Genomic DNA, 24,613 nt, shown 5'->3' with positions numbered 1-24,613 from the left:
AATCCTCTCCCACGCCAAAGTCCACAGAAAAGTATTACACTCTAAAGTATTATATCATCCAATTGACTGACACCAAAGGCCTCAAACAGGCAAATTTCCGTGAGAAGAGGAATGCTTTAAGTAGCTTAGATCTCAAACATCTTCATGTCATCATCAGCTCAAGGAAATCCTTGACTTGTATCTATTCAAAACGGAAGCAGCAGCATCCTGGAAAACACAAACACTTGAGTCGCTGTGATAGGAGCACAAAGAACCAAATATGGATGGCAGAAGGATTACAATAGATTGCCTAAACATTTTACATAATCAACAGTACACATACAAATATATCAATTTAATATATTTGAATTTTGCTTTGTCACAAAAATCACCTGTGATACAATACACCTTGGAGACTGAGTTTACAGACCCTAATAAATGTGAAATATCTTCTATCAATAGATATTTATGAAAAAGTTATGTTTTCAAATAGTCTAAATACCCTCAATTCTTGAGAGACAAAAATCATGCATTTGTTGCATTTGCAAGAGTCAATCTTATAATAAAAACACTTATAAAAGATTTTAGAATTTACTTAAAGGTTATTTTCTTTATGAATTGAACAGACCTTTTCATTTGGTTTCAGGTGTTGCACATTTGCAGATCACAGCAGACTTTCATATATTTAATACATTACTAGACCAAGTGGACCCATTGGGCCCAAACCTCTCCTGCATTGGTGCAGCACCCTCCCCTCCCCACTTCCCCTTCCCCCTCAACCCCACTTATCCCCCCTCCTCCCCCCTCCCATCATCCCCCACCTCCCCCTCCCTCCCTAGGAGATAGATTTAAACTTTAAAATGTGAATAACTTTAAAAATATAACACCGATTTCAATAAAACTACTTGCATTATCACTAAAGTGACAATGGTAAGTAAGGTGGGCCTAAACTTGTCACGCTATCGTGTATCGTTTTGGCTGAAGTTCAGTCACAAACAAGATAACAAACGAGAGTTTTAGTATGTTGTATTGTCTGATACCTGAAATTATTTTACCATTTAATGTATTTTGCTGTTTGAATATGACCTAGATGATGCAGATACCAAGAAGAATTTTAATGTCAATTTGTTCACAGAAAGTGCAACTGGATTCTGAATTATTTACCTTTTATTGCGCTCCTCGGGAATACAGGGATAAATCTCCCCTGTTACCCAGACAGGACTGGCACAGCAAAACAATATTAATGTCCCCAGCAATGTCAAAAAAAAAACTAAATATTCTGCTCTGTTCTCTTCAGCAGAATAACTTGGTGGCACAACAGTCAAGACGATGAATTTCTTCCCTACATTTCTTCATAGTAATCCTGACCCGCTACTACAGGCCAAATGGTTTCAAAGTGAATTCCATTGTGTAGTCTGTTAATTAAATACTGTCAAGTTTTATTTCCAACAGTGCCTATTAATATAAATCTGCACATTTGATTTTACTGTCCATCATTTTGATTTACATAATTTATTTTCCACTTGCTGTGACAGCCCAGATTCATAACAAAATCAAAATTCATAATCACTTTTATTGTTTAGACCAATTTTAAAAGACACGCACACATATTTTGCCTTCAGATCTTATTTTGTCAAATGTCAAATTAGAAGACTCCAATCCCCATCAGTATTTGTAGTTAATAAGTTTTGATCTGTAAATTGGTTTCTTTCAGCTCCTATTAATGACAAGCATAACACATTATTCTCTTTGTGCCACAGTACACAGCGAGAATAAAGTCTGCAGAATTGCAAAATTAGAAAAGATTTCCCCAATTTTTTTGAATGATCTAATACATCAGTTGTTTACTCACAACCGAGTGTTCAAGAAACTCAATGGTGAAATTTGCTGGAACTCTCAGTTTCAGATATTGCAGGACAATTGAGGAGGAGATGGAGGAGAACAAAAGAAGGACCTGGCGTGGGATACTTTGTAACAGTGTCGGCGCCCTTTATGTGGTGACACTTTTCATGCCTTGGGTATGCAAACCAAAGAATATCACTGTGACTTATCACATGCGACTATAAAGTATCATTATTTATTGATGATAAATATGGTTCCTGGTTTTATGTAATAGCACTGGGACAAATTAATTACATTTAAAATATTGGGTCCATTAAAGTATAGAAACAAATCAGTCTTATATTAAACGTATAAATAAAGCAAATCATCACGGAAGTGATGGAATTTATTTGGGAAATGCTATTAACTCAAAATCACTCAACACCTGCACAGAGATTTGCAGCTAGGTATCAATAAGTCAAATATGCTTCAACTTCACTACAGCCTTGGTCAAGGTATGGATGATATGCAGAATCGCAGAGATGAGGTGATATTGCCTTTTTATATTGACAGTTTTGGATCAAAGCAAATCATGCATTCTAGTAAAACATGCGCCAATGAGAACCATTAGCTTTAACCATACCTACCACAAAAGGAAGAGACCAATTACTTAGACTCTGGATATTTCTGCCAATAATTCCCCATGAGAATGTCCTCAGACTAATCATTTTCAGCAACTGCACAATTAGAAGGGACCATATTTAATATAGACTACACTGACCTTGATGTTCAATATCATTCATTTATAAAGAGCGATTGTGCACATGCCTGAGGGTGGACATTGAAATTGTTTTACCACCCGATTCTTTACTTAAAGCAACTTCTTATGCAGCATTATTACTGTGGCAAAATATCTCAAGTTACTTAACGCGAATGATACCAACAAAACACTTTTTGATACTGAACGATAAAACTTGGAGACAAGCAATGAAAAGCTCAATCGATGCGATGGGTTTAAAAGACATCTTGACAGGAGTAGAGATGTTACAGACATAGGGATTTAGAACACAAATTCCATAACCAGAGTGAAGTTGAAAGCATGGCTATCAATAGTTGAGAAATTAAAACTGTGGATGATCAAGATGTCAGAATTGATCGAGTACATAAATCTGGCAAATTTGTTGGGGAAATGGCGAAACATGGGATGTGGTGGAATAGGCGGGACAAGTCATTTGAAAACAAGGATAAGGATTTAAACATTGAAGGGTTAAATTGGTAGTCAGTAAGTCAATAAATACAAGAGCGATGGATGAAAAATGCTTTACTATCCACCTAACCCTAGTTCTCCAAAGAGAAATTATTTAATTCTCCAATGATGTTGCTTGACTTGAGTGCTTCCAACAATTTGTTTTTTAGCGCAAAAGCTTATGATTCGTGTTTCAGTGCATTAGGGTCTGAGCTCCAATTCTGAATGTACCATAGACAAAGGATGATGCTCTGGTACTAGTGGAATCAGCTTTTCATACAAATTAATTGCACATTTCACAAAAGCTCCCATTTTTTTAATGCTTACACAGATTTTACTAGATAAGATATTTAAAGAAATTAAGAAACAACTTTCATGCAGTTTGTACCTTGAAATTTGAAATAGGAAATATGATTAAACTAAATATGATAATGATAAGTAACATTTAAATACATATTTTAGATTGCTCCAAGAATATGCTTTTATTAAAATTAAAAATCCTTGGAAAAATGATCCAGCAAGGGTTAACTAAAGAAGCTAAGAATATTAGAGGGATTTAAAGAAAGGGCTTATGAGGCCTGCTACATTTTTAGCCAGCAAAATACTAAGCAATAAGATACCATCAAAACATAGCAAAAAAAGTAAGAACAGAAATAAATAAAAAGATTGCAATTGTTTTGACAAATCAAAAGAATGTGCAGATCTGGTGTCTAAACAAAACAATAAGCTATTCTGGAGTATCTAACTTGAGTCACAAAACAATATGTGACAAACTATTTGCAGCTGATCGTGCCTAACATTTGTTTGTCAGTGAAGATAGACACAAAATGGTGGAGTAACTCAGTGGGACAGGCAGCATCTCTGGAGAGAAGGAATGGGTGAGACCGGGTCGAGACCGTTCTTCAGTCTTATTCAGTCTGAAGAAGGGTCTCAACTTGAACCGTCACCCATTCCTTCTCTCCAGAGATGTTGCCTGTCCCGCTGAGTTATTCCACCATTTTGTGCCTGTCTTCGGTGTAAACCAGCATCTGCAAATTTTTGTGTAAGAAAGTTTCGGGTCAAGACCTTTCTTCAGACTGATGTCAGGGGAGTGGGCTGTACAGAAATAAAATGTAGTCAGTGACAGTAAGACTGGTTGGAGAACAGGGAAGTGGGAGGGGATGGAGAGAGAGAGAAAGCAAGGGCTACTTGAAGTTAGAGAAGTCAACGTTCATACTGCTGGTGTGTAAGCTACTCAAGCGAAATATGAGCTGCTGTTCCTCCAATTTGCGCTGGGCCTCACTCTGACAATGGAGGAGACCCAGAATAGAAATTTATATTCCCTACACATTTGTTTGTCAGTGTTGATCACTGGCCCTGTTTTCACTTGGTAAAAGTTTGCCTATGAAGTTGAATAAAAAACACAATTAAAACAAAACTGTAACAAAAGATGACTGAGCTCCTGGAATCAGCCTGTACTGTAATACTATCGGAAGTAAGAAGTTCATTAATCGATGTAGAACCAGAAGGCTTTGAGCACATTGCAAAGTTCATGTGATTAGTATTATCTGTATACAGTTCAGGTATTACTGAACAAACTCACAGCAAAATGTACAGGTTTTCTAGCATTCCCATCATTACATATATATATATTTTTATATAATGTACTCTTTTATTGGCATTTCACAGCAAACACATTTCCATAAAACGGGTTTCAGGTATAATGCTATATGTACACATCATCCACTTATGTTTGTCTTGAATTGCCTCTTTTTGGAATTTGAACAAAGCAAATATAGAAACAGAAACACAATAAAAACTACAAACACTTAGGGAGTGATCCTTTCTTTACCATATAATCAAAAATTTGTCAAATTAAAGTCTGGCCTATGAGGCGTTACATAGTTAACCCAACTTTCCCAGCATGTCACAAATAAATCCAATTTAAAGTTAATATATGCTGTTATTTTCTCCATTTTATAAATATCCATTGTGATGTCCATCCATGCATTCAGAGTTGGGCTCTCCTGTGATAACAATTTCTTTGTGAGAGCTTTTTTACCAGCTACCATCAATATATTCAGTAAGTATTTGTCTTTTTTCCACCAGTCTTCAGGTATGAGTCCAAAAAACATAGTCTTACTCTCCAGGGGCACATGACATCTAAAAATGTCTTGTAAGGCATCATGTAACTCTCTCCAAAAATCTTTAATAACAGGGCAATCCCAGAGAACATGGTAATGATCTGCCTTTAAATTTCCACATTTTCTCCAGCAAACTGGAGAGTTCCCACCATAATGGGCTTTCTGAGGAGTAATAAAATACCGTATCAGACTTTTCCAACTAAACTCCCTCCAATTTTGTGAGCTGGTACACTTCCATTGATACCTCCATATTGCTGTCCATTCTTCCTCGGATACGATTATCCCTCCTTTCTTCTCCCATTTCATTTTAATATATAAGGTTGAGTGTGATTCAAGATTCAGTAACCCTTTATACATACATGAAATAATTTTACTACCAGTATTTGAATTATACGCTTTCCTAAATAATCCCGTCAAACCTATACTCGACTTCATTATGTTTTTAACATTTGTATTAACGTAGTTCCGCATCATTAAGTATCGATAGAAGACTTGTTTTTCTAACATGGATTTTTCTTTAAGCATTTCAAAACTTAACAGTGTTCCTTCTTTCATTATGTTACAAAGAGCAGTTATGCCTTTAACTGTCCACTCTTTAAACCTACTATCTAATTTATTAGGAGTAAAATCTGTGTCATATGCGCACCATTTAAGGATTGTAATGTCTTCCTCTAAATTATACTCTGTTATAACTGTTTTCCATATTTTAAGAGTCAATTTTACCCAAGGATTTTCAATAGCATTTATATAGTCTTGTAGGTTGCTGTCAGCTATAATCGCTTGTACAGGGATGGGGAGTGTTCTCTCTTCAATATTTTTCCATTGAGCATCATATGATGGGTTGCACCAGCATATCATAGGTCTTAACTGTGCTGCCTGATAATAGTCTTTGAAAGAGGGTCGACCCCATCCCGCCTTTTATTTTGTTAACTGTAAGGTTTTGAGACGAATCCTAGGCCTTTTACCTTGCCATATATATCTTGCCAATATTTTGTCCCATTCTTTAAATTGTTTTTGGTTAATCTCTATTGGTAGGGTCTGAAATAAATATAACAGTCTTGGCAATATGTTCGTTTTAATAGATTCAATTCTCGAGCTGAGACTTAAGAAAGGAATTAGGTTCCATCTAGCTATATCCTCCTTAATGTTTTGGTGTATAGGTGAATAGTTGCATTGTAATAGTTCTGTAAGATCCTTTGGTATAATGATGCCCAAATATTTGAGATTTTCTGCTTGCCATGCCAGAGCGTACCTACCTCTGACTTCTCCTGATGGGCTGTAATTGTATGCAATCAGTTGTGTTTTACCTATATTAATCTTGTATCCTGATAGTTGACCATATTGTTCGAGTGATTGCATCAATTTAGGCAGTTTGTTGGTTGCCCCAAATAAATCAAAATGTCATCCGCATAACAGGCCAATTTATGTTCAGTCCCTTGAATAGTAATACCTTTTATTTCTTTATTTTGTCTTATATATTGAGCTAGTGGTTCCAGATATAATGCAAAGAGTAATGGTGACCACGCACATCCCTGTCTTGAACCCCTTTCTAGAGAAAAACTTTGATAAATATCCGTTAACTTTAATTCTAGCAGTGGGCTTATTATATAGTGCCTGTATGGTTTTGATAATAGTGTCATGCAGGCCAAATCTATGTAGAACTCGATAGAGAAAATTCCAGTTCACAGAATCGAATGCCTTTCCAGCGTCCACACTTATCACTATTGCTTCAATTATTTATTTTTTAATGTAGTCCACAATATGTAGTTTTCGTCGTATATTGTCCTGTGTTTGACGTTGCCGAATAAAACCTGTCTGATCATTGTGTATTAATTTAGGCAAGAACTGTTCTAACCGTTTGGCCACGATAGAGGTAAATAATGTATAATCTACATTAAGAACAGATATTGGTCTAAATGACCCACACTCTGTTTTATCTTTACCTTCTTTTGGTATAGCAGAAATAATTGCCTTCCTCCAGCTCGGTGGAATTTGTGCCTTTTTTAAAACCCAGTTTAATGTACGAAGTATAATAGGTGTTAACTCATCTTTAAATTCCTTATTCACAAAATGCTACAGTAACTCAGCAGGTCAGGCAGCATCTCAGGAGAGAAGGAATGGGCGACGTTTCGGGTCAATAGACAATAGGTGCAGGAATAGGCCATTCGGCCCTTCGAGCCAGCACCGCCATTCAATGTGATCATGGCTGATCATTCTCAATCAGTACCCCGTTCCTGCTTTCTCCCCATACCCCCTGACTCCGCTATCCTTAAGAGCTCTATCTAGCTCTCTCTTGAATGTATTCAGAGAATTGGCCTCCACTGCCCTCTGAGGCAGAGAATTCCACAGGTTCACAACTCTCTGACTAAAAAAGTTTTTCCTCATCTCTGTTCTAAATGGCCTACCCCTTATTCTTAAACTGTGGCCCCTGGTTCTGGACTCCCCCAACATTGGGAACATGTTTCCTGCCTCTAACATGTTCTGCCTCTAACATGTCGAGACCCTTCTTCAGACTGATGTTAGGGGGGTGGGACAAAGGAAGGATATAGGTGGAGACAGGAAGATAGAGGGAGATCTGGGAAGGGGGAGGGGAAGAGAGGGACAGAGGAACTATCTAAAGTTGGAGGTCAATGTTCATACCACTGGGCTGCAAGCTGCCCAGGCAAAATATGAGGTGCCGTTCCTCCAATTTCCGGTGGGCCTCGCTATGGCACTGGAAGAGGCCCACGACAGAAAGGTCAGACTGGGAATGGGAGTTGAAGTGCTCAACCACCGGGAGATCAGATTGGTTAACGCAGACCGAGCGCAGGTGTTGAGCGAAGCGATCGCCGATCGTAAATTCCTTATACCATTCTGCCATATAACCATCAGATCCTGGTGACTTGCTCAGCTTGAGCCGACTAATTGCAGTTTTTAAGTCAACTTCTGTTATGTCTCCAGTCATTACCTTGTTTTGTTCTTCATTTAAGGTGGGCAAATCTAAGGAATTCAGAAAGGTGTCGACTTGAGTTTGGCTACCCCCTGGACCTTCAGAATACAGAGTTCTGTAGAATACGTCAAAGGCTTCCTGAATTTCACTTAATTTACTTCTCAATATTTTTGTTCTTGGGTCTCTGATTCTGTGAACTGTATTTTCAGCCATTTTCTTTTTTCAATTTCCACGCCAGTACTTTCATATATTTAGAACCACTTTCATAGTGCCTCTGTTTAAGGAACATTAACTTTTTCTTGATTTCTTGTGCAGCCAGATTATTAATTTAATTCCTAGTATTCCTAATTTCCTCCAATATATTCCACGCCAGCTACATTGTGTTTCCTCTCTAGTTCCTTCAACTTATTTTGCAAATCCTCAAATGTTTTATTCCTTATTTTTTTCTTATATGAAGATACTGCTATAATTTTTCCTCTTAGAACAGCCTTCAAAGCATCCCACAAAATAGGGGGAGAGACCTCTGCGTTATCATTAAGTTCTAAATAAAGACTTATCTCCTTTTTAATTTGTTCCTTAAATATAAGATCATTGAGTAGGGTCGAGTTCAGTTTCCATGTGGCATTTTTTGGACGTAGGTCAAAATCAACAGACAAGTAAATAGGTGCATGGTCACTTAAGTCTATTGTTCCAATTCCACAGGTGTGTATTTTATCTTTATCCTTTCCAAATGTTATAAAATAGTCTATTCGTGTGTATAAAGAATGTGGGGCCGAGTAATGGGTATAATCCCTTCTATTAGGGAAAAGGTTCCGCCATATATCAATTAAACCGACCTCTTGAAGAAGAATTTTGACTTTCTTATGTAGAGACTTTATATCATGAGTTTTTCTACTGGACGAGTCCAGTTCTGGTTGTAAATGTATATTTAGGTCTCCCCCACATATAAGAAGGCACGTTTCCATTATCATGTTATTAATAATTCTCTGGAAGAAATTAAAATCACTTCTAGGGGGTGCATATACATTCAGCAACGTAACTTAATATATCTACCCTCATCACTCATTTCAAATACTTTCTCAAAATTTAACTTGCTTGAGATGAGAGTAGTGACTCCTCTCCTACGTCCCGATATATATGAGGAGAAAAAGAAGTTAGTGAAACCCATTATTTTAAGTTTTTCGTGTTCTTTGTCATTTAGATGGGTTTCCTGTAAGTATACTATATGGGCTTGTTCTTTCCTCATTTTAGTTAGAATTTTACTACGTTTGATTGGGTTTAAAAGTCCATTCACATTAAAAGAGATGAATTTTACCTTGCCATTAGCCATTTGTATTTGACTTTCTGTATATCAATAACATGGCGAAATAAGACATAACAGATCTACTCCCTAAACAGACAAGAACAAAAAACTGTACGAAAAAACAAAGGTGTGATTCCAAGGTAGGTAAAATAAGACATAACAATAACATTGTGAAATAAGACATGACAAATCTGCCCAATGAACAGACAAGAACAAAAAAGCATATGAAAAAACAAAGACGTGATTCCAAGGTAGGGGTCTCCTGTGGGTGACCCTGGGCTAGGCTTGAGGAAGAGCCTAGTTGTGGGGGATAGCCTCTCTCATCTGTGAGCTGAGGGCCCCCACTGCAGCATCCAAAAAGAAGAAAAAAACTTCGTCCATAAGGCAGAACACACTTCCCTGTGCATTCCTCCTCTGTAATTTTTCTTCATTTAAATAAGGGAAAACAGTTGAACATAGAAATATAGAAAATAGGTGCAGGAGTAGGCCATTCGGCCCTTCGAGCCTGCACCGCCATTCAATATGATCATGGCTGATCATCCAGCTCAGTAGCCTGTACCTGCCTTCTCTCCATACCCCCTGATCCCTTTAGCAAAAAGGGCCACATCTAACTCCCTCTTAAATATAGCCAATGAACTGGCCTCAACTACCTTCTGTGGCAGAGAATTCCACAGACTCACCACTCTCTGTGTGAAGAAATGTTTTCTCATCTCGGTCCTAAAAGACTTCCCCCTTATCCTTAAGCTGTGACCCCTGGTTCTGGACTCCCCCAACATCGGGAACAATCTTCCCGCATCTAGCCTCTCCAACCCCTTAAGAATTTTATATGTATCTATAAGATCCCCCCTCAGTCTTCTAAATTCCAGCGAGTACAAGCCCAGTCTATCCAGTCTTTCCTCATATGCAAGTCCCGCCATCCCAGGGATTAATGTGGTGAACCTTCTCTGTACTCTCTCTAAGGCAAGAACGTCTTTCCTCAGGTTAGGAGACCAAAACTGCACACAATACTCCAGGTGCGGTCTCACCAAGGCCCTGTACAACTGCAGCAGAACCTCCCTGACTCAAATCCTCTTGCTATGAATGCCAACATACCATTCGCTTTCTTCACTGCCTGCTGCACCTGCATGCTTGCTTTCAATGACTGGTGCACCATGACACCCAGGTCACGTTGCATCTCCCCTTCTCCCAATCGGTCACCATTCAGGTAATACTCTGCTTTCCTGTTCTTGCCGCCAAAGTGGATAGCCTCACATTTATCCACATTATACTGCATCTGCCATGCATTTGCCCACTCACCTAACCTATCCAAGTCACGTTGCAGCCTCTTAGCATCCTCCTCACAGCTAACACTGCCCCCCAGCTTCGTGTCATCCGCAAACTTAGAGATGTTGCATTCAATTCCCTCGTCCAAATCATTAATATACACTGTAAATAACTGGGGTCCCAGCACTGAGCCTTGTGGTACCCCACTAGTCACTGCCTGCCATTCCGAAAAGGACCCGTTTATTCCTACTCTTTGCTTCCTGTCCGCCAACCAATTTTCTATCCACCTCAAAACTGAACCCTCAATACCGTGTGCTTTAAGTTTGTACACCAATCTCCTATGTGGGACCTTGTCGAAGGCCTTCTGAAAGTCCAGATATAACACATCGACTGGTTCTCCCTTATCCACTCTACTAGTTACATCCCCGAAAAATTCTATAAGATTCGTCAGACATGATTTGCCTTTGGTAAATCCATGCTGACTTTGTCCGATGATTTCACCACTTTCCAAATGTGATGCTATCACATCTTTAATAACTGACTCTAGCATTTTCCCCACTACCGATGTTAGGCTAACTGGTCTATAATTCCCCGTTTTCTCTCTCCCTCCCTTTTTAAACATAACAGATGAAATAAAGCACCATCGACTTTTTAGTTCAGTTTCTCTCTCCTACATTTTAAAAGTTATTTATAACTTAAAGCTCTTCTAAAGATGGAGGCTGTCTTCTGAAGACCCGTAGTCTCTCCACGATGTCCTTCTTCTGCTCCTCAGACGTCCCCTGTGGTCTTAATCTTCCCATCATCTCCCACGCAGTGCAGGCCAGTTGCTCAACCAGGCTCTCTTTCGATGTGGTTACTCTGACGGGCAGTCCTCTGGTCCTCATGTCGGTGGTCGCCTCATCCAACATCTGGTACAGCCGTGTCTCGTCATCATAGAATACTCGTAACTTGGCGGGGAGCGCAGTCCGGAAGCGGGTCTTATTCTGCTTTAACACGCGTTTCGCCTCAGAATATACTTTTCGCTTCTGTAGTCTTGATCGAAGTGTATTAGTCTCCCATTCAAAAACTCGTTTCTTTCCCCAAGCCTTGCGCAAAATCCCCTCTTTCATTTTGTAGCTAGGGAAATCTGATTATTATGGATCATGGTTTATCTCCTGGGTCTCCAGGGGGTTTTGGGGCGAGCGATCGGTGCGCTCTCTCAATGTGAAACTCCATCGTGGGTGGAAGTTCAAGTGTGTCCTGCAGTAGCCTATCCACAAAGTCCACCATAGACGACCCCTCAGATCCTTCGGGAACATTATATATCCGTATATTCTCCCGTCTGGATGGCCCTTTTTGGGCATGTAGCTTATTTTCGTGCTGGTTTATCGCTTTTATCATCTTAACCAGCACCTGCTCCACGTTTAACACACGGTCTTCCACCCTTTCGGAGCCGTGTCTCCGCCACCGCTATTTTTTGATTAACATTGGTAAGTTCATCTTTAATATCAATTAACTGTTCTTTTGTGTCTTTGCGAAAGTCCCGTATCTCCTCCAAAACAGTGGCTAAGCGGCACTTTTCTTGTTTTTCTTGTTTACATCTCATCTTCCCATTCTTGCCCCTTTCATCAAGTCCAGTTATTCTCAATAAAAATGGTATATTTGGCAAACTAACCGGGCTAGTTAAGTATTTTCGGAGGAGCTATTATCTTATGCTGCCATTCAAGAAGGTAACGTCACCGGAACCTCATCATTACATATTTTTACATCATTTCTATGGGAGATGGTGGAGGCAGTGGGATATGTGCATAATTAATTGAAAGGCAGAGTTCAAGTGAGAAATAGAGACTTTTAGATGCATTTTTACACATTCCCTCAGAAATTTTAAAAAAAATCAGGGAGAAAATAAAATACTAAACCAAATAAAGAATCCACTAAAATAAACGCAATGGGACAAATAGAATGTGGTTTACACATAATTTGGTTTTCACACAGGAAACAGAACCAGTATAAATGAACAGACACAAGATTAACTCAGTAGGTCAGAAGCCTCTCTGCAGAAATGGATAGGTGATGTTTCAGGTCAGAACCCTTCTTCAGACTCATTGTAGTAGGAAGTGGAAGAAAAAAAAAACTGGAAGCAAAGAAAAAAAAAACAGGGCAAATCAGGGCTGGCATCAGATGACCTCAGTCAAGGGAATTCCCCAATAGGATGTCTGTTGGCTAGGGATAGGTCAGAGCCCAAGAGGAATACATAGAACATGTGGAGCTAGTTAACCAACTTTTAGTGGAAGGGTGGGGGGTTATGGGGGTGAAGATGGGGAGAGAGCGGGGTCACGGGTGAGGGAGATATTTTTTGTAAGAGTTACCTAAAAGTGGAGAATTCAACATTGGGTGTAAGCGACCAAAGGGAAATATGAGGTGCACGTCCTCCAGATTAATTGGGCCTTTTTCAGGTGTGTGTTTCTATGTCAACTGATATCTCAAAAATAGATGGGAGGATATGTTGTAATAAGGATATAGGCCTAGTGAGTGGGTAAAAGTTGACTAATGGAATTTAATTCCACAAAGCGTGAGGTTAGGCATTTCGGTAAGAGGAATCTGATGGCAGACTATTATCCAAACAGGGAAAGATGGCAAACGAGTTTTTGTCGCATGGATCATAGAAAGTTTTCAGGCAGTTGGAACAAGTGGTTAGGAATACAAATGGCATATAGGCTACCTCTGCCTTACAGGGAGTTTGTGCCCAGCAGAAGTCCACATTGCGATTTTCTGTAACATGAAGCTGCATCATCTGCACAGACATCACGAAATGACAGTTAAGAAATGCATTTTGAGCTAATTTACTTTTTCACATAAATTCTAAAAGAGTGAAGTGTATTCCATTTCTCAAATTTTTCGGTAGGGAATTGAGAATTTCCGCAATTCAAATGGTTGTAACAGGGGTCGTCTTTATTGGCCTTTATTGCAAGCGAGTTGGAACTGAGAAGTAAATATTGTTACATTTGTGCAGAGTATGCTTGAAGAGCCTTGTGGCCTACTTTTGCTATGTGCTTATATATGCATCATCTGTGCTAGATGGAATAATCTACCTCTGTTTGGCTTTCAGTCATCCATGAAACAGTACTTCATATAAAGCAATAATTATACCTACTTCCAAAATTATCCTGCATATTCAATTTACTATAACCATTTTAAAGAAAATTTTAAAAGACCACAAACACTGGAAATCAAAACAAAATTACGAAGTGCTAGAAGTATTCCGAATGCCAGGCAACATTAAATGTTTCTCCACGGTTTTGCCTGATCTGCTGAATGCCTCCATTTTAAAGCCTGTATTTAGTTTTTTTTGTCTCAGTTAATAAATTAAAAATCTAACAGTTAGATTTTTGTAGCGAGAAGTGGACTTTATTCTTATGCTTTATCTGTTATAAGTGTAGTTTCTTGTAGCTGTGAAGGAAGGAACGGCAGCTGCAGGATTAAACCAAAGATAGGCAAAACTGGTGTCACTCAGCCGTTCAGACAGCATCTCTGTAGAAAAGGAATAGGTGACGTCTTGGGTCGAGAACCTTCTTCAGACTGAGATCAGGGGAAAGGGAAATGGGAGACATAGACAGTGATATAGAACAAATGAATGAAAGATATGCAAAAAAGTAACAAAGATAAAGGAAACAGGCCATTGTTAGCTGCGGCCGAGGTGAAAACAAGTATAGACAATGAGACTCAACAAGACAACTTTAAAGTTGGTATGACTTGGGTGGGGGAGGGATGGAGAGAGGTTGGGGGGGGGGGGAATGCAAGGGTTACTTGAAATCAATTCTCATACCACTGGGATGTAAGCTGCCCAAGCGAAATATGAGATGCTGTTCCTCCAATTTGCATTTGGCCTCACTGACAATGGAGGAGGCCTACGGCAGAAAGGGGAAGGGGAATTAAAGTGTTTGGCAGTCGGGAGATCAACTAGGTCCAGGCAGACTGAGCAAAGGTGTTCATCAAAATGATCGCCCAGTCTGCGTTTGGTCTCGCCAACGTTTTAGAATCCACACCTTGAACAAAGGATACAGTAGATGAGGTTGAAAGGTGTGAGTGAACCGCTGCCTAACATGAAACGACTGTCAGGGTCCCTGGGCCCCGTCGAGGGAGGAGGTATAGGGACTGGTGTTGCATTTCCTGCAGGGGAAGGAACCTGGGGAGGTTTGGGTGGGAAGGGATGAGTTAACCAGGGAGTTGCGGAGATGTTCTCTGCAGAGGTGGGGATGGGAAGATGTGACTAGCGGTGAGATCCCGTTGGAGGTGGCGATAATGTCGGAGAATAGTTGTGGGAGTCAGTAGGTTTATAACAGACATCAGTCGATAGTCTTCCTCCTGTGATGGAAACGGTGAGATCAAGAAAGGGGAGGGAGGTGTCAGAGATGATCCAAGCGAATTTGAGTGCAGGATGGAAATTGGTGGTGGTTAATGAAGCTAGTCCTGGTCGCTAGTTCACTGCCTCGTATGTGGAACAGGTGCACACATGGTGGAGGGCAATTTTAAATTTATGATAATACTTCATAACCAATCCACAACAAAGTAAAATATTTAAATAAATACCACAAAATATTGAAACACCCGGTCAAGTTTTTTTCATTGACATGTACTAAAAAGTTAATTAATAATTTGGTAATTTTACTGATTTTCATTCACAAGAACAGCCACAAACTAAATTGCAGGGATCATAATTAAACTGTTTTCCCCAGAGATAACACCATACACAATAGTGCCTCCAGATTTATAGGATGCATAACATGTTATCAGGTTAAAGAAATTAGGAAATATATATGATAATCCCCCAAAGGAACAGTGAAAATAGCAAGGTCACAGATCCTGCGCACTTCCAAATAGACATCCCAGAAGGTCTGGTAGACAACTGTTCATACTATCAACACAATAATTACCAAAGGAAATTACAGATTGGGCGGAGACATAAGGAGAAAATAATGGGATCAATAGTCCCATGAACACACCGCAACACAGGCATATGAACAGTTCTCAGCCACATAGAATGTGTCTTGCACAATCAATTTGCAGACAAAAAGATACTCTAGCTACTATATACAAAAGAGATAATATTTACCAACTGCAGTTTCACTGTAAGCTACTGACAGTAAAACTCCGATAAGCAGATTGACATCTTTCTCACTGGAAGATGTTTCCCATGAAACTCACCCGAGTCTTTTATTTTACTCTCCCTTTAAACTCATCCGGATCCACTACAAAATTTACACTGTAGATTCACCACAGATTTTCCAGCACCTTGGTTCCAGAGACTTGCTAGATAATCAGGTTTTGCCAGACCAACAGAGGTCACGAAAAGTCAAACGGTACAAAACGGTCTGCCGAGGCCATCGGGGACCCGCAATACTGGCCCGCAAAGTTGGCCTTGGATGTTGGCTATAGGCATGGATCTACCGGCACTGGCCGGCCGGAGTTCCAGAGTCCTGGCAGGAGACATATTTGACATGCCAATTAGCCGCAGAAGTCTTGGGGGGAGGGGGTGGATTTCAAGTGGGCTCTCATAATCTCGTCTGCATTAAAGAAAATTCTGGAAAATTGGTGGTGGACCTGTACTGGGCAACAGCTCAAAAAGAAGAATTAAAAGCGTTTTGGGATATTACAAGAAATAACATCCAATAGATCATATAATCATTCAGGTAAACATCACCAAAGTCTCTACTGTAGCAATTTAACAGAGTTTTACTGTAATGATCGTAATATGTTTAAGCCAGATACTAAAATAGATTAATTAAAAGCTACTTACAAAGCCAGCCGGCTCAAGACATATTGGACATGTTCACATTCTGCAGCGAGAAGTGGTCTTGCTTTGGTAAAACAGCAAATAGCATTTTTAAGCACTTGAAGTAGTGGCAAAGGCACCTGCCATTTTCCAGCATGCCATTCAGTTACCTGTTTGAGAGAAGGCAGAAGGTTATCTGCTGATTTCTGTGCCGGCTACTTTTTGCATCAGTTTCTAGATAAAATGCAAATCTTTATTTTTACACTTTACAATTCAGTTGATCTCAAATATAGAAATTAGCAAAACATTAAATTGGACATATGGCTTTCAGGTTACAAAATTTAATCTCCCACTCCAGTGCTCAACTTAACACACCCAAAGAAAGAGTTCAGTGACACTGAGTTGAGGGGCGACATGCACTTGACATCTGACCCCTCAGCTTAAGGCAAGTTATAGCTGGAAATATCACAATTCCATTCATTTAATTGAGTTACTGACCTAGATTGAAAAGTACAGGAAATGCCTCCCATTGTCTATAATTAGATTGTATGAACTAATTAAAAAAATTAAGATTGTACCACTTAAATAACTTCTTTCATTTAAAAAAAGTTTAAAAATGTTTTATTGGCCTTCGACAGAGCAAGCTGTCAGATGGCAGTAAGGGTAAAGAGCCTGCTATCTATCCAAGGCTACCAGCAATCAAAATGCTTTGCTTCAGGAGACGGGCTGTGGCAGCAAGGCCATGAGCTCATTTAGACCTGCAAGAACACGTGTGGTTGCAAGGATGATAAGAGGCAAGCAGAGGATATAGAAGCGACATCAAGCAGAAAAATTGCTTCCATACTTTGATAAGCCACACCTATCACATTTAAAGGCAAACATTCCATGAGCTTTTTGATTATCTAATGCATTGTATATTCAAATCGTCATGTACCTCCACAATTATTAACCTCGACAATAAAAAAGTAACATTATTCATCTTAACTCAGATCCAGACCGAGACAACATCTTGCTTCCCCATGTTAAATTCCAATTATGATTCTCCTGCACATTAACTGAGTCTATATTTTTAAAATGTAATTTCCACCTCCCATCAACAAGGTTTCATTATCTGAAAACTTCAATTTACAATTCATCTTTGCTTCACTTCAGTCATTGTTATATAGCGTGACAAGCAACCTCTTGACTTCTGTCCCTTTGTCCACACAAATAATTATTAGCACAGTTATAAGGTTACTGAATAAGAGTACAACATGGAATTACTCCATGGCCCTCGACTCATTAAGCATGTGCTGTCTTTCAAGAACTCAATTTTACAAATATCACTTTATTATCCTACATTCACAATACCCCTCAGATTCTGTCACACACACACATGTGCATGCACACACACACGCAGAGCAATTTATGAACCCATATGTCTTTGCGATGTCGGAGGAAACCAAAGCACCTGGTAGAAACTCATGCATGCAGGGGGAGACGACGCAAACTCACACACCAGAGTTTAGGGCTGAACACAGCTGTAAGAAAGGACTGAACCAACAAAGTTTAGGGCTGAACCAATGCTGTGAGAGAGCAGCTCTACTAGCTACCACAACTGTGACACTCCATACCTACACACCTCCAAACTACATTACTTCTAACCCATATATTTTTAAAGCGGAAGCTTTTCACTTGCCTTCTGAAAATCCATGTAGACATCAATGGATGAGGTCTGACAATGAACCCTTGACCAGAAACGTTACCGGCCCTTTGACCAATTGACCAACCCTGAACTCCATTTTTCTGTCCTCTGATACTATCCGACTTGCTGAGTGAGGGTTTCCAGCACTTTGAGGGTTTTTAATTAAAGACGTCATTGGACATGTCTTGTAAACACATTAATGACATGCTCAAAATTCCAACCAGAATTTGTCAGAAATAACAATCTTCACAAATCCATGCTGTTTTTTGATCATTGGGTATGCATTTAAGTACTACTCAGTTACTGTGCCTCTAGAGTTCAATAACTACTTTTCCATAACTGCTGGCAAACTGACAGGTCTGAAGTTTCCTCATCTGGCTTCCTCCCACTTCTTAAACTATAGCGGTACAGTAAAACTCCAACAACCCTGCATATTTGGAACTTTAATGGTAGCAGACTGACAGATTTTCCAGACAAATTCACAGCATTCCTATTAACACAGACTTTTAATTCACTTTGTATCAAAGATGTTATACAGTTAAATAATACATTTGGTGGATACCAGGTGGATTTAAGCGGAGTGCCAGAAATGGGGCCCAGTAAATTTAAAGGGGAGGGGGGTACATAAACCAGGTATGCCAGATGGTGAACCTGGCATCGAAAAGATCAAATCCAAAAGCCAAATTCATTGAAATGGATCACTTTAGAAAATTAAAAATAACACTCTAAATTTACTGTAGTTTTCCTTGAAACATCGTAGTCTACAAACCATCAGGACCTGAAGGTTTGTTTATCTTGAGTTTTCTTATATTTAATATTTTTATTAAATATAAAATCTTATGGACTTCCTCCTTGTGCCTAATTTTGAAGTTTTCTCGTTCCCAAAGTAGTTTGGTCGCTGCCTCCAACAGGTGAAAAGATGCACGTTTTAATGAATAAATTTGAAATTTCCTTGTTATTCATTATGGTCTTACCCATCTCTTCAATGGACTCACATACCCAATCCTATTCAATCAGTTCATGTTTTACTGTACACCATTTTTCATATGTTTTCTTGCACTGCCATTATTGTTTTTTCACGGTTCTTCCAGTTAACTGGATTTCTACTTTCTTCGCATCATCACTGTGGTGCACTATCCGATTCTGTAATTAGGTGCTTTCCCTTACCCTGCCGACAGGCAGTCACACAAATCCCACTGTACTTTGAGTGACTGGGCTGCGGAATGATATCCATATATTCTACTCTGCCCTTTGTGTGCCACAATGCCACATTGCAGCTTACCAACTTACCAGCAGGAATGATTCAGGATATGGATATTTCCAAAGGAGCCATGCCTATTCAAGACAATCAGGCCACAAATCTCCCCATTTAAACTGCAAATGCTGGCATCAACCTTATATTTATTTGAAATATTCAATTATTTATATTGCTTGTTAGTTTATTTTGCCCATTTACCCCCCCCAAAATAAAGAGCGACATTATTTGCTTTATTATTTTAATTTTCTATTCCAAAGTCATATTGGCTCATGAACAGAAAATTGCAACTCTGGGGGTAAATGTCATTGGATATGCACAATTCAAGTTTAACATCAATCATGAGCTATCCGTGAAAAGTTAAAATGTAATCAAAACATATCTGCTTTTCAAAATAAAAGGTACACAATCATTTAAGCCAATAGACAATAAAAATCAACATGGGTTTGAAAGACATATTGGTCACTGGTATAATAAAGCAAATATACACTAGCATTTTCAGATGAGGGCTAAACGTGTAATGATATTTACAATGACCACAGCTGATGGACCTTTAAACCTCTTTGGACATTCAACGAAACACGCGACAAAAGCTTTTCACTGTACCTTGGTACACGTGACAATAAACTAAACTCAAACATTCAAGCATGTCTAGAAGCAAATGTGGAAAGAGAAATAGACTTAATGTTTCATGTCCAAAACACTTTGCCGTAACATTGACTCTTCCTCTTTCCATAGAATTTACCTGACCTGCTGAGTGTTTCCAGCATTTTCCATTTTTGTTCAGTTTATTGTCACATGCACTGAGGTACAGTGAAAAGCATTTGTTAACATATAACATATAACAACTACAGCATGGAAACAGGCCTGTCCGGCCCTACCAGTCCACGCCGACCATTCTCCCTGACCTAGTCTCATCTACCTGCACTCAGACGATAACCCTCCAATCCCCTCCTATCCATATACCTATCCAATTTACTCTTAAATAATAAAATCGAGCCAGCCTCCACCACTTCCACCGGAAGCCCATTCCATACAGCCACAACCCTCTGAGTAAAGAAGTTCCCCCTCATGTTACCCCGTGGGCGGCACGGTAGCGCAGCGGTAGAGTTGCTGCTTTACAGCGAATGCAGCGCCGGAGACACAGGTTCGATCCTGACTACGGGTGCTGCACTGTAAGGAGTTTGTACGTTCTCCCCGTGACCTCCAAAGACGTACAGGTATGTAGGTTAATTGGCTGGGTAAATGTAAAAAAAAATAAAAAAAATTGTCCCTAGTGGGTGTAGGATAGTGTTAATGTACGGGGATCACTGGGCGGCACGGACTTGGAGGGCCGAAAAGGCCTGTTTCCGGCTGTAGATATATGATATGATATATGATATGATATACCTTTGTCCCTCAATTCTGAAGCTATGTCCCCTTGTTGGAATCTTCCCCACTCTCAAAGGGAAAAGCCTACCCACGTCAACTCTGTCCGTCCCTCTCAAAATTTTAAAAACCTCTATCAAGTCCCCCCTCAACCTTCTACGCTCCAAAGAATAAAGACCCAACCTATTCAACCTCTCTCTGTAGCCTAAGTGCTGAAACCCAGGCAACATTCTAGTAAATCTCCTCTGTACCCTCTCCATTTTGTCGACATCCTTCCTATAATTTGGCGACCAGAACTGCACACCATACTCCAGATTCGGCCTCACCAATGCCCTGTACAATTTCAACATTATATCCCAACTTCTATACTCGATGCTCTGATTTATAAAGGCAAGCATCCCAAACGCCTTCTTCACCACCCTATCCACATGAGATTCCACCTTCAGGGAACAATGCACAGTTATTCCCAGATCCCTCTGTTCCACTGCATTCCTCAATTCCCTACCATTTACCCTGTACGTCCTATTTTGATTTGTCCTACCAAAATGCAGCACCTCACACTTATCAGCATTAAACTCCATCTGCCATCTTTCAGCCCACCCTTCCAAAAGGCCCAAGTCTCTCTGTAGACTTTGAAAATCTACCTCACTATCAACTACTCCACCTATCTTAGTATCATCTGCATATTTACTAATCCAATTTGCCACACCATCATCCAGATCATTAATGTAAATGACAAACAACAGTGGACCCAACACAGATCCTTGGGGCACTCCACTAGACACTGGCCTCCAACCTGACATACAATTGTCAACCATTACCCTCTGGTATCTCCCATTCAGCCATTGTTGAATCCATCTTGCAACCGCACTATTAATACCCAACGATTTAACCTGTTGTTGTGTGCTAACCAGTCAGCAGAAAGGCAAAACATGATTACAATTGAGCCATTTGGTATACAGATATATGGTAAGGGAATAACGTTTAGTGCAAGGCAAAGCCAGCAAAGTCTGATCAAGGATAGTCCGAGGGTCACCGATGCGTAGATAGTAGTTCAGCACTTAACACATCCTCGGGTAATTCTGTGGTTATTAGGTGAAAGGTTCAGTGACACAATTCTCCACAACATGAAAGATTAATTTGGTTCTTTCACACTGAAAGAACACCATTTCATAACGAACAACAAGACTTAATTCCATCGGGTACCTTCTCAACATCGAACCAAAATGCATGACTTAACAATCACAAAATATAACTAGCACAAGGCAAGAACATTTGCACCAATTACATTTCACTCTAATATTGTATCTTAAAATCTTGGTTATAATATACCTAACATTCTTGTATTTAACTGCAGATTACTTAACCACAAGTAAAATCATCTTTTGGAACCATTAAAGAACAATTGCATTAACTCTGAATGCATTTCAGAGTGGAATGGCAGGAAGTGGAATGCTGCAAATATTTGACACAAATTGTTCAATAGCTCCTACAATCACATTGCTCTCAAACCTGGAAACTCCCCATTTTAGAAACCACCGCCCCATCAGTTTATTTTACCACTTTCTTTCCATGTTGAGATCATCTTCCTTTACTTTTGTCTCCCCGTGGCCCTATCTGTCATGCTCAGTGTCTGAGTGATAGCTTTTGAAATGCGTCTACATCTCAACACTATGAATGTACATAGTTTACCTCCATTTTTTGCTGCCGGATGGTCTGGCACCCCATATTTACCTAAGTACGCAGCTGGGAAGCAGCACATACAGAACATAAATATATTCAAGACAAATCCCTCCCTACATATATCCAAGACAAATCACTCCCTACATATATCCAAGAAAAATCCCTCCCTACCTATATCCAAGACACCTCACATGCTCTCCGTCCCCTCAATAACTTCCGGTTTCCAGGCCCCCACTCCCTCATCTATACCATGGTTGTCCAGTCACTCTACACTTCCATCCCCCACCAGGAGGGTCTTGAAGCCCTCAGTTTCTTCCTCGACTGCAGAACCAGCCAATCTCCATCTACCAATACTCTCCTCAGCCTAGCAGAGCTGGTTCTTACCCTCAACAACTTCTAATTTGACTCCTCCCACTTCCTCCAAACCAGAGGCGTAGCTATGGGCAGTCGCACAGGCCCCAGCTATGCCCGCCTCTTTGTAGGGTACGTCGAACAATCCCTGTTCCAGGCGTACACTGGCCCCATCCCCGAACTCTACCTCCGCTACATGGACGACTGCATTGGTGCTACCTCTTGTACCCATGCAGAACTCATTGACTTCATAAATTTCACCACTAATTTCCATCCTGCTCTTAAATATACTTGGACCATCTCCGACATCTCCCTACCGTTTCTGGATCTCACCATCTCCAACACAGCAGACAGACTAGTAACCAACATCTACTACAAACCTATTGACTCCCTTAGTTACACTTCTTCCCACCCTGTTTCCTGTAAAAGCTCTATCCCCTACTCCTAATTCCTCCGTCAACACCCCAGCAGAATGAACATTAACTTCAGATAGTTCCTCTGTCCCTCTCTTTCCCCACCCCTTCCCAGTTCTCCCACTAGTCTTCCTGTCTCCTACTACATCCTATCTTTGTCCCACCCCCTCCCCTGACATCAGTCTGAAGAAGGGTCTCGACCCAAACAGTCACCCATTCCTTCTCTCCAGAGATGCTGCCTGGCCCGCTGAGTTACTCCAGCATTTTGTGTCTACCTTCGATTTAATCCAGCATCTGCAGTTTTTTTCCTACGTATAAATATTATCCTAGTTGGCCCAAATGGCCTGCAAAAACTGTAGTCAGCCAAAAACAAGGTTAAAAAAAATGCATACACAAGGCTACAGTACATTCCACGTCAGGACATAAATTATTTTGTTGAGTAGAACCTGAAATAAAAATTTACATGTTTAAATTCACATGACATTTTTAGCTTCAGTTTGAAATGTCGGGGTCATAAAAACAATCCATTTCTTCCTCTTCACGACGCAGGCCACCTTCAGTTACCAGAATCCAATTAACAGATGGGCCAATGATTACCCTTTCCAATTGTACACCCACATTACATCTTCGGGCGAAACTTCAGTTCACCTCAGATGGGCCTGGCAGCTTTGTTGATGCACTGTGACAACTAAATGCTGCCCTTCAAATCTAACAACTCTTGAAAAGAGGGAGAGTGATCACAACTCACGCTTGCAAAAGAACTTTCAGAAGATACTTAGCAACTATATATCGAGTTGAGGAGGGGGTGGGGGAAGAGTTTTCAGATGTGGAAATCATCCATCAACTCTCACAATTAATTGTTAAACATGGTGGGTAGGGAAGGGTCAAACTGTGAAACAGCCCCACCAGGGACAAGGCAGATCAAGTGCTGCAACTTTGGCCTCGCTGTGTAAAGGGCGGGAGGGGTGTTGGGGGGCTGTCAGTAGCTCTCACTCCAACACCACTAGGTCCTGGGTTCCTCCCCAGCAAAGCCCCTCCCCCCATATCCCAAATTAAACCCCCGTGCAGAGAGGCCACTCACTCGACAGAACTTCAGGCAATACTCGTTGGACGCGGAGGTGAGACCCAGGGCCGTCCGCAGCTCGTTGTCGATGTATTCCAGTTCTTTACTCAGACTCGCTCCCTCTAACTCCTCGTCTTCCGCCATGCTTCTCCCCCCTACCTGCGCGTCCACGACGCACGGACGCGTTTGCGTCACCGCCACGCACGTTCCCCAGCTCGTACGTGCCAACGGTGACCCGCCCCCTCTCCTCCCCTCCGCGCGTTCCCATTGGTTCCTCTCGCCGTGCACGTCACAGACTCCGTGACGCTTTGTACCCCAGTTCCGCGGGTCGAGAGAGCGGTTCGGCCGGTGATTGACATCTGTAACAGCCAGTAATCATT

At 40.4% G+C, this 24,613-nt stretch overlaps 1 protein-coding gene across 1 annotated transcript in view; it reads right to left on the bottom strand.

The window, feature by feature from the left end:
* LOC144598953 (zinc finger protein 654-like) overlaps positions 1-24,377 on the bottom strand; it is a 59,150-nt gene extending 34,773 nt beyond the window's left edge. Inside the window, exons 1-2 of the mRNA XM_078409602.1 lie at positions 24,252-24,377; positions 16,441-16,586 (exon numbers count right to left, since the gene is read on the bottom strand). Of these exons, the coding sequence (XP_078265728.1) occupies positions 16,441-16,586; positions 24,252-24,377 (272 nt within the window). The remainder of the gene's footprint in view (positions 1-16,440; positions 16,587-24,251) is intronic.
* Positions 24,378-24,613: the final 236 nt, after the last annotated feature.

Source organism: Rhinoraja longicauda, chromosome 12 (genome assembly GCF_053455715.1).
Source record: "Rhinoraja longicauda isolate Sanriku21f chromosome 12, sRhiLon1.1, whole genome shotgun sequence".
NCBI lineage: Eukaryota > Metazoa > Chordata > Chondrichthyes > Rajiformes > Arhynchobatidae > Rhinoraja > Rhinoraja longicauda.
The sequence above is the reverse complement of the archived record's forward strand: the minus strand, read 5'-3'. Positions and strand labels throughout refer to the sequence as shown.